Source organism: Heteronotia binoei, chromosome 1, assembly GCF_032191835.1.
Source record: "Heteronotia binoei isolate CCM8104 ecotype False Entrance Well chromosome 1, APGP_CSIRO_Hbin_v1, whole genome shotgun sequence".
NCBI lineage: Eukaryota > Metazoa > Chordata > Lepidosauria > Squamata > Gekkonidae > Heteronotia > Heteronotia binoei.
Window position 1 is genome coordinate 174,624,492 of NC_083223.1, and position 16,337 is coordinate 174,640,828.

Sequence of the window (16,337 nt, forward strand, 5' to 3'; positions counted from 1 at the left end):
CTGCCCTCCCCTATGGGCTCAGGGCGGTTCTGTTGTTAGCCACTCTGAGCCCATTAGGAGAGGGCGGGATATAAATTTGATAAAATAAAATATAAATAAATCCCTGTCAATCTGCCATCTGTGGTTAGTGAACTTTTTAAGCAAAAACAAATAGCTTTGTTTTAGAGAAATTAATTGTTAGATATTCATAATTACAATAATGCTACCAGCGGTAAACACAGGTTATAAATGCTTTAATAATTAAAAAACTCTTTTAAATAAAACAAACAGCAATCTACTGATCTAAACAGCAATCTACAGATCCTTAAGACTTTGAATATGAATTATTTACAGTTAATGTTTTAGAAAAATGGTACTTCAAATGTGTGGCATTTGCCCTTTAAAATGTAGTGACTTGTTTGTATGTCTGAGTGTGTTACATTTCTTTATTAATGTATCCAAAAACTGTCTTTTCTCTAAGGTGCTTAAGATACTGGTGAAGGTAGTAATGGATGGAGTGGCTGATCGAAATGGAGAGACAACAACAGGATTAAAGGCAAAGCTGCAGGCACTCTTTGGCAGAGTGACTTCCAGAGTGACAAGCAATGGAGAAATCTGGAGATTATATGCAAGACTCTATGACAATGGGCAGAGTGATAACTATGAAGATGCTGAAAAGGTAATTCTTATTGGTGGGAGAGACCTTTTAAATAGTGGAGAATGGAGCTGTACCTATAGCCCTATATGGCCAGGGTCCTACATACCTTAGGGACCGCCTTTCCCTGTATATGCCCCAGCGAGCACTTCGGTCCAGGTCTCGAAACCTGTCGATAGTCCCCAGTGTCAGGGAAGTTAGGCTTCAGTCAATTAGAGCCAGGGCCTTTTCCGCTGCTGCACCTAGCTGGTGGAATGAGTTGCCGGAGGATGTTAGGGCCCTGCGAGAGCTCCCACAGTTCCGCAGGGCCTGTAAAACAGCACTCTTCCACCTTGCTTTTCCCATAATGGCAACTTCTACAGCAACGGATTAGGCCTATAAACCATAAACCAGAAATTGAACACCATTCTGGACTTCCTACCACGCTATGGTGATCTGGGGTCGCTTTGGAACACCTAATACTGATCTTTCAGTTACACTGCTACCATCGAAATTAACTGTTTCATAATGCATTAGCACCTACTGATATGTTGTTTTATAATTGTTTTATGTTCCTATGTTTTATCGATGTTTTATCTTGTTCAGTCATTCTTTGACCCCAATTTGTGAGTCGCCCTGAGCCTGCCTCCGGTAGGGAGGGTGGGATATAAATAAAATAAATAAATAATATACCTGGATTTAGTTCTAGAGATTTAGTGATGCTTACTTTTATTCGTTTTGGCCTTCATCCCACAGGGGGGGGAAAAGTTGTATAAATAAAACCAGTTCTTTCTATAAGCAGTTCTGTTTTTGATAGCTCAATCAATAAATCTAGTTTAGTTAAAAGCCTCTAGAAAGAAGGGAGCACCACAGACAAAAGGGGTATAGGGTATCAACAAAGGGAGGAGATGTGTCTGAAGGAGAATTTCCAAGTTATGAGGCATTAGAAGAGGAAAATGTGCCCCCCTCAAGGGTTCTGAGATTCTTTATGTTGATATAATCCCAATCCATTGCTAACATGAATGAGTCTTGGATGGAAGCACTCCCTTGCATGCTTGGTTCTCCCCTGTGTTTCCTGGTTCCAGGCTGGTATGCCTGTTAACCAGAATGAGAAACCACAGTTTGGTCATCTGATTTACATAAACCAAAGTTTGCCTAGATGAAACAGAAATATAAAAAGCACTGGTTTGCCATGAACTAAAAAGTTCCTGAGGGAATCAGAACATGTTAGGGTAGGAGGGATAGGGAGTTGGAGAGCACATGCCTAAGGCTTACCCAGGGCCAGTGTGTCGGAGTAGGCCAAGTAGGTGGCCACCTTGGGTGCCACTTGGCCTAGAGGCGTCATGAAGCACCCCCCTCTCCCCACTCGCCCATCTCCCCATGCTCGCTGACGTCTGTCTCCCCTGCTGCCACCCGCTCTCCCGCGCCCGCTGCTGTCCACCTCGCCCTGTCTGTCTTGCCCCACCCACCTTCCTGCGCCCATTGCCATCTGTCTCCCGCCCGCCTCCCTGCTTTCATTGCATTCCGTCTTGCCACGCCCGCCTCACCACAGCCGCTGCAGTCTCCTGCTGCCATCTGTCTCCTCCCCACCCGGCTCCCCGCTCCTGCTGCCATCCGTATCACCGCGCCGGTCTGCCCCTGCTTCAAAAGGAGCCAGCCGACTCCCTTTGAAGCAGGGGAGGGCCAGGCCGCTTGTGCAGAGCATGTGCAGTCTGATGACATCACTTCTCGTGATGTCATTGGGCTGTGCGTGCGAGGACACCACAGGGGGCAGCAGAAACGACCTTGGCCTAGGGACGCAAGAACCCCTAGCACCAGGCCTGGGCTTATCTGCGTGAGACTACACCATGAGTCAGTGTTGTACATACAGGTAACATTTTAGTAATAGTTTATTCTGAGATAATAATTAAGAAATTGCTGTACATAAAATTTTAGTTAATGACACAATGACTTAATTCACTTCAGCAAATCTTAGGACACAACTCAAGAGAAATTAACTACACCCATGTTCACTTTTTAAGCCTGAATAAAATAGAAATTTTGAAACTATAAATGTTTCTTCTAAGTCATTTGACTTACAGAAAATGATTTAAACTGTCAGTTTTTCTTTATAAATCCAAAGCGTTCTTTTAGAACTGAATATTTAAATTCTTGAACTATAGCAACAGTCTTTAGTAGAAAAGAATGTTTTCAGTTATCAAACTATTACCATCTAGTGCAGCATCACTGTTAAACCACAATGGGAGATCGCCAACTAAGCCATTTTGCAAGGTCAGTCTGCTCTACAACATCACCTGCTGATAGATAAATGTTGCACTGCAGGTATCAGGGGAAGTCAGTTATATGGTATCCCCCACTAGAAAAAGAAACATATGGAGACACTAGATTCAAGCATGAAGGCAGAGAACGAGCAGAAGACTGATGATGCAAGAAAAAATGAGAGACTTGTAAATATTCCAGAGGAAAAAACTCAAGGGAATGCTGCAGATGAAAAGGGAATAGAGCAAGTAAGATTATAACAGCTAAACAGACGTGTGAAAAAGATGAGGGCGGTAGATAAGAAGTCAGGAAGGGAGGGGAAAGGCAAGATAAAAGATTTTATTAAATACTCTGCCTTTTTGTTTGCCATGTACACCTAGCCCAGAATTTTTATTGAGTTGGCACTCAATATTATATCCCATTACTATAAGTGGATGAAAAACCACTAGAACAGGTTCCCTTTTTTCAATATTTAGGTGTGCTGTTCCATCAATCAGCCTCTTGGGCCTCTCATATTGACTACGCTAAGCGTAATCTCGAAAAAGCTGCTGTGGGGCTATTTCGATTTTATAGGAGAAGAGGTGGATGCTTGATATGTCCAACTGTAGAAATCTACAAAATGCAGTTATTACTCCAGCTTCTGTATGGAACGCCAGTATGGGCTTCTGGAAATCTTCATACTTTAGAAATTTCCCAAAATAAATTTATACACAGGTTTCTTGCTGTCCCACCTTCAACACCTTCTGTAATGACTAGAATATAATTATCTTTGCCCCCCCAGTCGGAAAGAAGAGACAGACACAAAGTGTTGGGTATAAAAAAACGGGCCGCTTTATTGAATAATTAATCAACCTGTAAACTGGCAGGGATGGGACCTTAACGGGACAAGCCCTGGGGTCACCCCCTGACCCCGCCTTGTCCAGAGGGCGAGCCACCCTGCCCCCAGCACAAGCCCACCGTATTCGGGTTGTAACTGAGCGGCCAGGCCCCCAGCTATTCTCCACCTGGGCTAGCATCAATCCCCCATGGAAAGATCCGCCCAGGTGAGGCTCTCCGTGATCTGCATTCCCCGCACTGAGCCGTGTAGCCCATCTGCGGTTCATACAGACCATCCGCACCAATGGTGCTAGGCCATAGGTGCTCTCCTGCAAACACTGTGGCCAAAACATCCTCCAGCCACCACCAATGCCAAGCCTCTGCTTAGGCATTAGCGCCCCAACGGACGGCCCAGAGCTGACCGCAAACCCTGCCGAATCTCTTCCAAAAAGGCCCGGTTGCCCAACTCAGAAAGATGGACCCCATCCGGCCGATACAGGTCCGAATCCTCGACCTGTATGGCAGAATGAGGGAGAAAAATCCCCAATCCATCCTCCATGGCTTTTTGCAGAGCCCTATTAACCTTGCGCCTAGCGCGCTCAATCCCTCCAGGTGAAAGGGCAAACCTCCACACCCTGCGTGGCAGAATTGCTGACCACACCAGGATCACCCCCGGCCATCTCCGCTTAATTTCTCAGAGATCAGCCAGCGCCTGCTGCGAGAGAGCCTTCCCTCGCAGCAACCCCAAGTCGTTCCCTCCCAAGTGAGTGACCAAAATGTGTGGAGGAGGTGCCCTCCTTTCCCTGAACAACAAGAGCATGATCCCAGGCCAACGCAGCCCCCAACGACCCAGCCACTCCACAGCTGCCCAAGCACTGAGGCCCAGCTGGGTGCCCACTGGAGACCGCCGTGCCTGATGGGCCGCCCAGAACACCATGCTGTGTCCGCAGATGAGAATACGCCGCCTCTCACCACGAGCCCCAGCACCTGAAAAAACAGAAAATTGTCAAAAACAGGTAATTTGCAAAGGGCAATGCAACCCACGCTTAACCATCGACCCCTCAGGCAACCAACGGGCGCACATAGGTCTTAAAGGCCGCTGACCGCCAGCAAACAATACGCTGGATGGTGGATGGCATGTAACCCATTGAAGCAGCTGTGGAGGCTGCTCCAATACGGAATGGAACAAACTTGACGCCCTTCAAACCCAGCACAGCCAGGGCTCGGCTTGTCACGGCCCAGAACTGATACTTGGTGAGGGGGGATCCTTCATCATGCCCAAAGAAGGGGCCCTCCTCTATGCCCCTAAGCTGAGCATACATTTTGTCAGCCCTGACCGGACATAACTCCTGTACAGCACACTCTCCAATCGTGATGATGGACCCCCTCTGCCGTTGGTCAGTCTTGGACCTCCGGAGTGTCAAAACAATCTGCCCCTGTTCTATTTTGACGTCCCTGGCCTGGAGCACCCTCCCCGAAGTGTCAGTTTTAGACTGCACTACCAATTCGCTAATACGTAGTGCGCCGAAAAAGGCCACCAACGAGGCCGCGTGGAGCAAAGCGGCCTCAAACGGGGAAGAACGAATGGCCGGCCAGCTCCCAAACAGCCCCTTCAGAACGGAAGGGGAGATGGGTTGCCGGTCATCTATCCGAGGACCGCGCTCCCTGGCCCAGCCCTCCAACATTTTCCTAACCCTAAAGTCGGCCGTATTCTCAGCAAACCCACGGGCTTTACTAATAAAGGCCAACGCCGCCAGTTGGTCCCTAATAGTCTTCAATCCCAAACCTCTCTCCTTCTGAAACACGCTGAATTGCATAATATGAGCCGTAGGAATCGGCCAGCAATCCTTCAGCGCAGCGGCTCTCCTAAACTCCCGGAATTGAGAAGCCGCTCTATCATAAGCCCTTCTGGTACTAGGTGCTAAAGCCAGTTGAATGGCCCTACCGGCTTCAGCTTCCCAAGTTGCCAGAGGTCCAGGGGCATCCGCGCCGGCCACGGGTCCGCTTCTGGGGCGAGCTGTCGAAAACGCTCCATCTGTTGGCGAGATAGAGCATCCGCCACCCCATTGCAGACTCCAGGTACATGCCTTGCCAGGAACATTCAACCGGAGGCAACGCAGTATGAATGACCTAACCAGGTTCATCACTAACACCGACTTAGAGGTCAAGGAGTTGATAACATGTACTACTGCCATGTTATCGCACCAGAAGAGCACAGAATGGTTGGCAAGTTGTTCACCCCAAAGCCAAATGGCGGGCAGGCTGCTTGCCCTTGGATCCTCCCTGTCCCTTCTTAGGCGCCATAATGTTGTCCTTAATCTCAGCCACACACACCATGGTGACCCTGATAACCCTTACAGTAACCTGACCAGCTACTAAAATATGTTAATATGAGCCACCCCGACCGTCAAACCGGGAAGGAGGGGTGGAGGCGGAATGATGCAAGGCCAGGCCCTAAATGGTCCCTTGTATGCCAGCCGGCACAATAAACTGAGGGGGGGGGTGTTCAAAGAACAGGGGGCTACCAGGCTGAGAACCCAATCCCCACACCTCACTCTCTCCACCCAAACTTTGTGGAAAATTCGTACTGCCCAGCCTCACTCAAGCCCCTATATGCATTCACTTCCCCATCCTTTAAATCTGTTACTGTCCCTTTTTGACGTCGTAAATTATTGAGAGCAATATAAAATGGCCACCGCGTGCGCCGCTGGCCGTGCTCAACGGCCTCTGAATGCGCCTCGCCGTGCTGTAACAAAATGGCCACTGCACGCGCTGTGTGCAGAGCACGCCCTGCTTCCCTTTGCCGCCCTAAGGACGATCCCTTAAATGGCCACCGCGCGTGCCGCGGGCCGTGCCCAGCAGCCGCTGCGCACGTCCTGCCTCCCTTTGCCGCCTTAGAAAAACGATCACCTCCCAAAATGGCCGCCGCCCGCGCTACCAGCCCCTTTCTGGCCACCGCACTGCACCAAACCGCAACACAAAGAGGAAGCGAAGCCGTCGATTGCGCTAGCCCCAGCCGCTCGCGCTGCAGCCACCGCCAGCGCCACTCAGCCAACTCTCCCACAAGGCTGACAGGAACCGTCCCTCGCCACTCCGAGGCCCAGCCGACCCACCTGAACGTGCCGCTCTTACACGTGGCTCTCCCTCAGAGAGCCAAACAAGAACAATGAGGCTCTGGGCGGGGGCGGGGCTTATATAGCCCCGACGCCACGCCCAGAAACAGACCCGGATGTACCGGGCCAAGCGTTCTGTTGCTCCCTCCTCCCGAGGGGGCAAAGACGGCCCCCAGCCTGAACGCCGGTCTTGGTGCAGTTTTGTTTTGAGAATAGTGGCCAAGCTTGGCTTCTCGGTTGATTATCTGAGATCCATTGGTTTTTACAATGTCAAATGTCTTGTTAAGCAAAGATTGTTGGATCAGTGTATTCAAGCTGATATGGGACTCTTAGGCAAACTGAAAATTTGTGTGATTTATCACCCTCCCATGGGATCCAGACAGTTATCACCCTCACCTCTGGTATCTTCTCCATATTTTGCTAATCTAATTACTAGGCTCATTTTGATATTTTACCATTATTGGCTAATGAAGGTCATTTTAAGTGGATACTTTATGAGAAAAGAGTTTGACCCTGGGATCAAATGTCTATTGAAGACCTCTCTCATGTCATATTTTATTGTGTAAAACATGAGACAGAACGAAATAGGTTTTTGTGTACCATTTTATCTCACCTTCTTGGAAGGTCGGACCAAGAAAAATTAGTATTCCTATTGTCAAATAGAGATAAATATATTAGTTTCCAAGTGGCAAAGTTTATGGCTGCCATTATAGATTTTTAAAAAATGAGTAAAGAGATATATTAGCTACTCTCCTTTTTACTACTGTGAATTGTTTTCTTAGAATGTCATTGGATAAATTTTATTGATAATTCAGCCTAAATTTTTTTTTAAACTTATATTTTTTATTTTTATAGAATAAAAACCGTACAACATATAAATACATAACTAAGGTACAGGAAATAAATACTAATAATAACATATTAAGCAGTATAAACATAAATAATAAAAAAGGAAAACAAAACAAAACAAAACAAAAAAAACTACGCACCCTCCCTCAGATTTACTACATGCTTCTTAATATAAAATAAAATTCAGGTATTTTTTTGGCATCTTACTTTTTTTACATGGATTAGTGTTCACAAAGTCTAAAAAAGGAAACCACTTTAATTCAGCCTAAATTTTATCATTTATATAATTCTGTTGTTGTATTGAATGGTTTTTTTTTAATTTTATTGTCTGGTTGTCAGTTGCTATGGCATTTTGTTGCTAATGCAATAAAGATTGGTTGATTCTGACTTTTCAAATCTTTATATACTGTCTTTGCATTCTTTTGAGAATTTCACATCTACCTCCAGAGGAGGCGTTTTATATGCCCTGTCGGTGGAGGCAGCTGTGAATTCTCACCACTCCAGTCCTTGGTCCATTAGCTGCTTATAATCCAAGAGAGACAAAGGAATATTTTCTATTTTCCAGCCTGTTTCCAAGAATCTTATATCTTTAGAAAGTTGGTAATATAAGCATTTCTGAATCCAGTCTTAAATCTAGAAATTCAGTATATTTCTGTCATACCTTTCTGTTATTTATTTAATACTAATTTCACATTATAAAACGCATTTATTTTGTTATTTGTTTACATTATTATAGCCTGTCTTTCTCACTGAGAAAGTGTAAATCAATATGCTCTATGGGATGGCATATTGAATAAACAGTGAAGTACAGTTTGAACTGAAACAGAACTAAAACAAAGTACAAGCATTTAAATATAATACATTAACTGGTGCAGAAATTACATAGTAGGAGCATATGTACAATAACTAGGTTTGCCAGGTCCTTCCTCATTGCCAGTGAGGACCTTGGGGGATGTTTCTGAAGAGGGCGGGGTGATGTCATCAGCTGAAGTGATGTGTGACATCTGAAGTGACATCATCACACTGGGAACTAGTTCCCCACATGCCTGAACTCCAAGCAGTGAATTTGCATGCATGCAGACACACACCACTTCTTGCAAAAAACGTTTAAAGCAGGAGTGTCGAACTCATTTGTTATGAGGGCTGGATCTGACATACTTGAGACCTTGTCAGGCCAGGCAATGTCAAGCTGGGTCATGTATGTTCCTATTTAAGATTAGGTAGCAGAGATATAAACGTTAAAAGGACACAGACAAATAAAATTGAAGATTTTTTTAAAAGAAAAAATTAAAACATGCTTAAAACATTAATACTTATGGGTCTTAAAGGTGCTTTCTTTGTATTTCTCCCATGGGATCCAGGCAACTTGGCAAAGGAAGCTCTGACTCTTTCCTTCCAGGAGGGGAAGGAGCCTCAGCCAATAGAAGGAAGAGAGGCTTGGCTCAGTAGCTCTGCTGTGTGATTGAGAGAGCCTTGCAAAGTAAGCTCTGCCTCCCCCCCCTTCTTCTGCAAGGGAAGAGCCTCAGCCAATGGAGAAAGTAGAGATTTTGCTCTGTAGCTCCTGTGTGATTGAGCAAGCCTTGCAAGGCAAGCTATGATGCAGAAGGAAGCAAGAGAGAGGGAGAAGGAAGCAGATGATAGCCAGTTGCTTGGGGGCCTGATAGGAGCCCTCCAAGGGCCTGATTTGGCGTCCGGGCCACATGTTTGACACCCCTGGTTTAAGGGGTTCTTTTAAATGCTTTTTGCAAGAAGTGGAGGCCATGCTTTTCTGCACTCCTTCAGTTCAAGTATTCAGGGCACTGGTCCCAATTTGATGGCATCTCTTCTGTATACTCCCCACCCCCCATTTGCCACTTGGAGTACAGGTGTGCAGCCCTCTTGCTTCTTGCAAAAAGCATTTAAAGGAACCCTTTAAATGCTTTTTTGCAGGAAGCGGGTGGGTGCACACCTTAACTCCAGGCAGTGAATTTGCCACTTGGAGTTCAGGCATGCGGCCAACAGCTGCCCCTCACCCTCCCCTCCTGCAAGATTTAAAGGGCCCTCAAGCTGATTGGCAGGCCATGTGCTTTCCTATCTACTGAAGGGCTCTTTAAGTCTTGCAGAGGAAAGGGAGAGGGGCAGCTGCCTGTAGTTGTTGTTGGAAGCAGGGGTTCCTCCAGTGGTGGGCAGAAGCCCACAAAATCACCTGGGGACTGGCATCTCTTAAGTCAGTAACAGACAGTCTGCAGTCCCTTTACTAGAGCATCTTTCTTTACAGTGTCATTACAGTATAGCCTCGTTACTTATATGGAAAAGCTCTCCTGAATAATTGTTTTGTGTACGTTTGAAAAAGCTATGATAGTGGTAGTCTTCCTAACCTCATCAGACAAGCCATTCCATAAGGTTGGGGCCACAGCTGAGAATGCACAGGTATGGGCAGTTGCTGATTTTTCCTATTTGTAGGATGACTCCTGCAGAAGTCTTAGCTCAGATGAGTGAAGGTATCATAGTGGAACATAGCAAGAGAGGGAGATTCTGCAGGTATGAAGGGCTTTGTTTGTGTTAGCCAATACTTTGAATTGAGCCTCATAACTAATGGGCATCCAATGGAGTGACAGCAGAATTAGAATAATATGCATATTCCATCTAGATCCTATACTAACTAAACTGTGGTGGTTCACACAGCTAGAGCCTCTAATTTAAATTTGAGGGGACACAACAATAGAGTGCATTACAGTAGTCTAGTCACAGTATTACCATACTATGGATCCAGGTGGCCGCACTGGCTATGTCAAGCTGGAGGGCTATCTTGCAGGCTAGACTGAGTTGGAAGAAAACACTTTGGAGAGCTGCATTAACTTGCTTCTTCAGAAGCAGTGTTGGACCCAGTAAACCCTGGACTCTTAAACGAGATAGCAAGGGTCAGATGAACTCTACTGAAAGTAGGAAGCACAGTGTCCTTTAAGGTTTCTGCCTTCCCAACCACCATCACTTCCATTTTTTCTTAGTTCAATTTCAGTTTGATCAGTTGACCCCATATTTTACCACAGCAGTCATGCAGTAGCTGGAGACCTCTACTGCATCACCAGAGATTTGGATAGAAAGATATAGAACTTGGTGTCATCTGTGTATTGATTACATCTAATTCTAAAGCTATGAATGATTTCTCCTTAAAGCCTTTATATAAAGTTTAATAACATGGGGGATAAAATTGTGCCCTGTGGGACCCCATAACACAGCTCACATGTTGAAGAGAGCTGGTTTCCAATTGCAACACTTTGAGGCCCAATACATGAGTAACTATTTAAGCTAGTCCAAAGAACATCCCCTAATACCTGTTTCTGCATCCAAATGCTTAAACAGGATGACATGATCTCCTGTATCAAAAGCTGCAGGTAGATCCAACAGGAGCAACAAAGAAGAGTGGCCATTGTGTACATTCAGATGGAGTCATCAACTAAACAACCAGATTTGTTTCTGTCCCATAGCCTAATCCGAAAACTGATTGAAAATATCAAGAACACAATAGTTATCCAAGAAGACCTGGTCTTTTACTGTCCTCTCAAACATTTTGCCAAGTAAAGACAGACTAGAGATTGGGCAATAATTGACCACATCATTTTTGTGTAAGAGTGGTTTTTTTGAATGGCTGAGGGAAGATGCCCAGAGTTAGTAACTGATTTATGATAGTCACTAGAGATAAAGGCCCATTGTGAAAAAAAATACAGGCTCTAGAAAGAGGCTCTGGGTGAGTGCCCTCCACCCTTGCTGTCTTTGCACCAACCCAAGTGAAGGCAGTCACTCCCTCCCCACCTCAAGGGGAGCTGATCTCTGCCAACTGGAGAGCAGTTGTAATTTTGAGTGATCTCCAGCCCTCACCTGAGATTGGCAGCAGTGGTTCTCCATGAGGAAATGGCTGGTTTGGAGAGTGAAATATATGTCATTTTACCTGTCTGAGGTCCCACCCCTCCTCAAACCCCACCTTGTCCAGGATCAACCCCTTAAAACTCCAGGAATTTCCTAACTTGGAGTTAGCAACCCTGTCTCTGTCGGCTGAAGCATGTGCAGAGTACTCGACCACAACATGAAGTCGACAGGAACACCAGTAAGAAGAGCCACACACCAGTTTCTTTAGTGCAAATGGTGTATTATGCAGAAATATATACAGAGGTGAAATATTTACAAAAACAGTCCTGAGAGTCAAAGTGCTTCAGAAGTCCTCCAGCCAAAACAAGCGATAAGCACACTGAGCACTCAGCCGTAGATATAGTCCCGTCAGCCAATCAGGTCATACTGCTGACTCATTGCAACTCACTGTGAGTATCCAGATTTGCCTTGTCCTGATTGCATAGATTATATCAGTCATGTGATCAGACCTGTCATTCTAGATGCTCCCAATCTAAGCAAGCTTCACAGCAGACTTACACCGACAGTCTCCTTCCCTTCATCTGCCCCTCTGACTTCAGCTTTCCATCGCTCCCCCTCTCCCTGTAGCCTTTACATAGGAAAAGGACAATCTTTCGCCATGGGGGGAGGAATATAGAAGCTTACATCAATCTGCTCTCCCCACATTGATCTGCACCACAACCTTGTGAGGTAGGTGAGGCTGGAAGTGTGTTACTAGTCTGAAATGGCCAAGTCAACTTCTATAGCGAGAGCCTAGGTCTGGCAGACCCTGCTTTGAAGCCCTAACTCCTATGCCCTCCGCAAAATCTACCACAGAATCTCCAGGGATTTCTCACCAACCTGGAACTGGTAGCCCTAATCAGGACTGGCCCCAATGAGTTCCAAAGAGGCCTTTAGTGATACCTTTCAGAACAACACTCTCTTTCTGATAACGTTGACTTCAGTCTCTCTCTGTCTCTCATTTTCCCTCCCCCTCCCTCTCTGTATCTGGCCTACTGCGACAGGACACAATTTTTCCCCCTGTCACTGGGTGTTTCCTTCCCAGAGGAGGAAAGGGAGGAGTCCTCAGCCAATTGAAAGAAAGCCTGTCATGATTTTAGAGAGGCCCAAGGCAGCCAAGGAGGCTATGAAATCCTGGGTCAACATTCAGCATGAATGTTGAAATCACCCAAACAGTAAATCTCAATGTTCCCAGCACCACATCCAAGAGCACCTCTGCCAGCTCATAGAAGCGTGCCCACTAGGGAACTAGGCAGCCAGTAAACAAGCAGAATGCATAATCTATCTTTAGTCCTCCATGTAAGGAGCATACAGTCAATACCAACTATAGTTTGTACAGAGTTAGAAGTTGAAAATAATAGAAATAATATCATAGAAATTAATAGCAACCTCTCCTCCCCAGCCTCCTGTATTGAGTTGGTGGAGGACTGCATAACCAGCTGGAGTTAGTTGAAATGTACACACCACATCATGGCATGGTGTGCAGGGGTTTTTTATTCACCAATTTGATATTGCACTGTATTAAAAAAGAGGCAAGGGCCTTGCAACATCAGCTCTCTGGATTAAGGTTGGGAACTAACTGCATTTTTGCAGTTCGGTTTGTGGTTGAACCAGTTTGTGAACTGAACTGCATTGTATCTGTTTGTGAGCCATTTAAAGTTTAGACCCTTTCTTTCTGCTACCTGCAGCTTTTTGCACTGTATTCCAAGCAACCCAAGCAATCCATGCTACTCAGCTGTTTGGTTTAAATGACTCTGAGCCATTTACATTCTGAGCCATTTAAACCCTGCTTTCTGCTCCCTGTGGAAACCCTTGTTTTCTGCTCATCACAAATTGCCACGAATGGTATCAGAATTGTTCAAAGTTCATGACAGTTTTTCAGTTTGTGAGGATCAGTTTGTGAACCACAAACTGGCCAGAATTCATAACGAACTTTAGTTCATCAGCTGGTTCTTCTCAGTCCCTGCTCAGGATGCTACATAGATAGGCAGCAAGAATCCTTTCAGATTCCTTGAAAAATCCCACTCCCATATCTAACACCTGCCATCTGAACTGACAAAGCACATCATCAAACATCCTGCTCCATGTAAAGATTACTTCCAGAACCACAAATATGCCCCAGAAGCACACTCAACATGCTGTTGTCCACAGAGAAGTCACAAAGGAAGTCCTGGGCTACAGTTGTGGTGTGTAGATGTTAGCATTGTCCAACAGGTATTGCTCTATAAGCACTGCTCCTGGTTTATACAAGGTATGAAGATACCACTGGACTCAAAATAGGTTCAACACTTTAGACCAACACCGCTGCACACCTGGATCCATTGGCAGATTTGTATTCAAACCTGAAAATGTTAAGAGATCAATGTTAGAGCGATTCCTCTGACTGTTAAAGCAATTCCTCAGTGGAACAGGCTTCCTCGGGAGGTGGTGGGCTCTCCTTCCTTGGAAGTTTTTAAACAGAGGCTAGATGGCTATCAGACAGCAATGAAGATCCTGTGAATTTGGGGTAGGTATTTGTGAGTTTCCTGCATTGTGCAGGGGGTTGGACTAGATCACCTTTCCAACTCTATGATTTTTGTATTCTAATTCCATGAGTTGTATTCTTATTCCAAGTCCAGTGGCACCTTTAAGACCAACTAAAGTTTATTCAAGCTATGAAGGTGCCACTGGACTCCAAATAGCTTCAACACTTCAGACCAACACCGCTGCCCACCTGGATCCATTGGCAGATCTGTATTCAAACCTGAAAATGTTAAGAGATCAGTGTTCTTGGTGACATTGATTTGGAGTTGAGAATAAGCAGTGAAGTGGCTAAGTTTGTGGATAACACTAAATTGTTCAGGGTGGTGAGAACCAGAGAGGATTGTGAGGCACTCCAAAGGGATCTGTTGAGGCTGGGCGAGTGGGCGTCAACATGGCAAATGAGGTTCAATGTGGCCAAGTCCAAAGTAATGCACATTGGGGCCAAAAATCCTAACTATAAATACAAGTTGATGGGGTGTGAACTGGCAGAGACTGACCAAGAGAGAGATCTTGGGGTCGTGGTAGATAACTCACTGAAAATGTCGAGACAGTGTGCGATTGCAATAAAAAAGGCCAACGCCATGCTGGGAATTATTAGGAAGGGAATTGAAAACAAATCAGCCACAGATTTTTAGCCTCCAGCTCACACATTTTTGTCTTAGCTCAGGAAGGATGACCCCAGAGTGCACTAATTTATGCAGTAGCTCAACTTTAATGCCAGTAGCTCACAAAGTAGAATATATGCTTACAAGACTGCAGCTTAGAGGGAACATTGGTTAAAACGCTTGAGGCTCTTTAGCTTGGAGAAACGTCGACTGCAGGGTGACATGATAGAGGTTTACAAGATTATGCATGGGATAGAGAAGGTAGAGAAAGAAGTACTTTTCTCCCTTTCTCACAGTACAAGAACTCACAGACATTCAATGAAATTGCTGAGCAGTCGGGTTAGAATGGATAAAAGGAAGTACTTCTTCACCTAAAGGTTGATTAACACGTGGAATTCACTGCCACAGGAGGTTGCGGCGGCTACAAGCATAGACGACTTCAAGAGGGGATTGGATAAGCATATGGAGCAGAGGTCCATCAGTGGCTATTAGCCACAGTGTATTGTTGAAACTCTCTGTCTAGGGCAGTGATGCTCTGTATTCTTGGTGTTTGGAGGGGACACAGTGAGAGGGCTTCTAGTGTTCTGGCCCCACTGATGGTCCTCCTGATGGCACTTGTTTTTTGTTGGCCATTGTGTGACACAGAGTGTTAGACTGGATGGGCCATTGGCCTGATCCAACATGGCTTCTCTTTTGTTCTTACGACTTTGAAACAGTGCTCTTGCTTGGTGAATAGAAGTAAGAAGATGGAAGTCCCATGCACTGGATGTTGTGGATGTCATCTGTTGACATCTCTAAATAGTTCAGTAGAAATACTGCTGCCCTGCTGGCCATTGGTCCTCCTAGGTCTTTCTTCCCTTAAGCAGCCATTTCTAATCCTGGAAAAGTTTATTCCTAGCAGTTCAGGACCCATATGGAATAATAACCATGTGAGTTAGGAAGCTGGGGTAATAACAGTGCACAGTCACTCCCTTTTGTCTACTACATCAGTGTAGCTCTGCTTACAGAAGAGTCAGAAGGGATTTTTTTTTTTGCCTTCCCTACTGCATCCTCTCAACCTGCATGGCTATTAATCCATATAGGTCCTGCAACCCTAGGAATAAACTTTCCTGGTGTTGGAATGGCTGCTCTGAGGAGAGGAGAATATCAGGGATCCTTGCACAGATCTCATAAACTCTGGATACAACCCATGCTCTCCTTATCTATTTTGTGTCTTGGCTTCTGCCTGTGAGTGGGAAATAAGGCTGAAGGTAGGAGAAAATCTCAACTGCAGATAGATATACTGTATCTTATGACTGCACAAAATGTTTTTTTTCATATCAACTTGTGTCCCAACAAGACAACGCTCTTCCTGGCCTTGAATTTTCCCAGCCATAGTTGTTTGGCAGAATTGTTTGACAACATTCTTGGACTGACCTCGGTCTATCACCAGAAGATGGAATGTCTATGAGCATTCAGTAACATCATACTTTTAAAAATGCTCGGCACTCTGACCTTTCATTGTATTTTTAGTGCTGAACATTAAGCTTTGTTTTCAGTTTTGAATTCAGTAGTATCCCAATATAATGTGTAATCAAATGCTACTCCGACACAAAGTGGACTACTAGTCATCCCTTAGGAACAAAATTCCCACACTTCAAGATTTAATTACAACATCCTAACCCTTTGACCTTG

At 45.3% G+C, this 16,337-nt stretch overlaps 1 protein-coding gene across 1 annotated transcript in view; it reads left to right on the plus strand.

Moving 5' to 3' along the window:
* Positions 1 to 16,337, plus strand: part of TTC27 (tetratricopeptide repeat domain 27) — a 169,336-nt gene that overhangs the window by 134,213 nt on the left and 18,786 nt on the right. Inside the window, exon 17 of the mRNA XM_060244359.1 lies at positions 461 to 658. Coding sequence (XP_060100342.1) covers positions 461 to 658 — 198 coding nt within the window. The remainder of the gene's footprint in view (positions 1 to 460; positions 659 to 16,337) is intronic.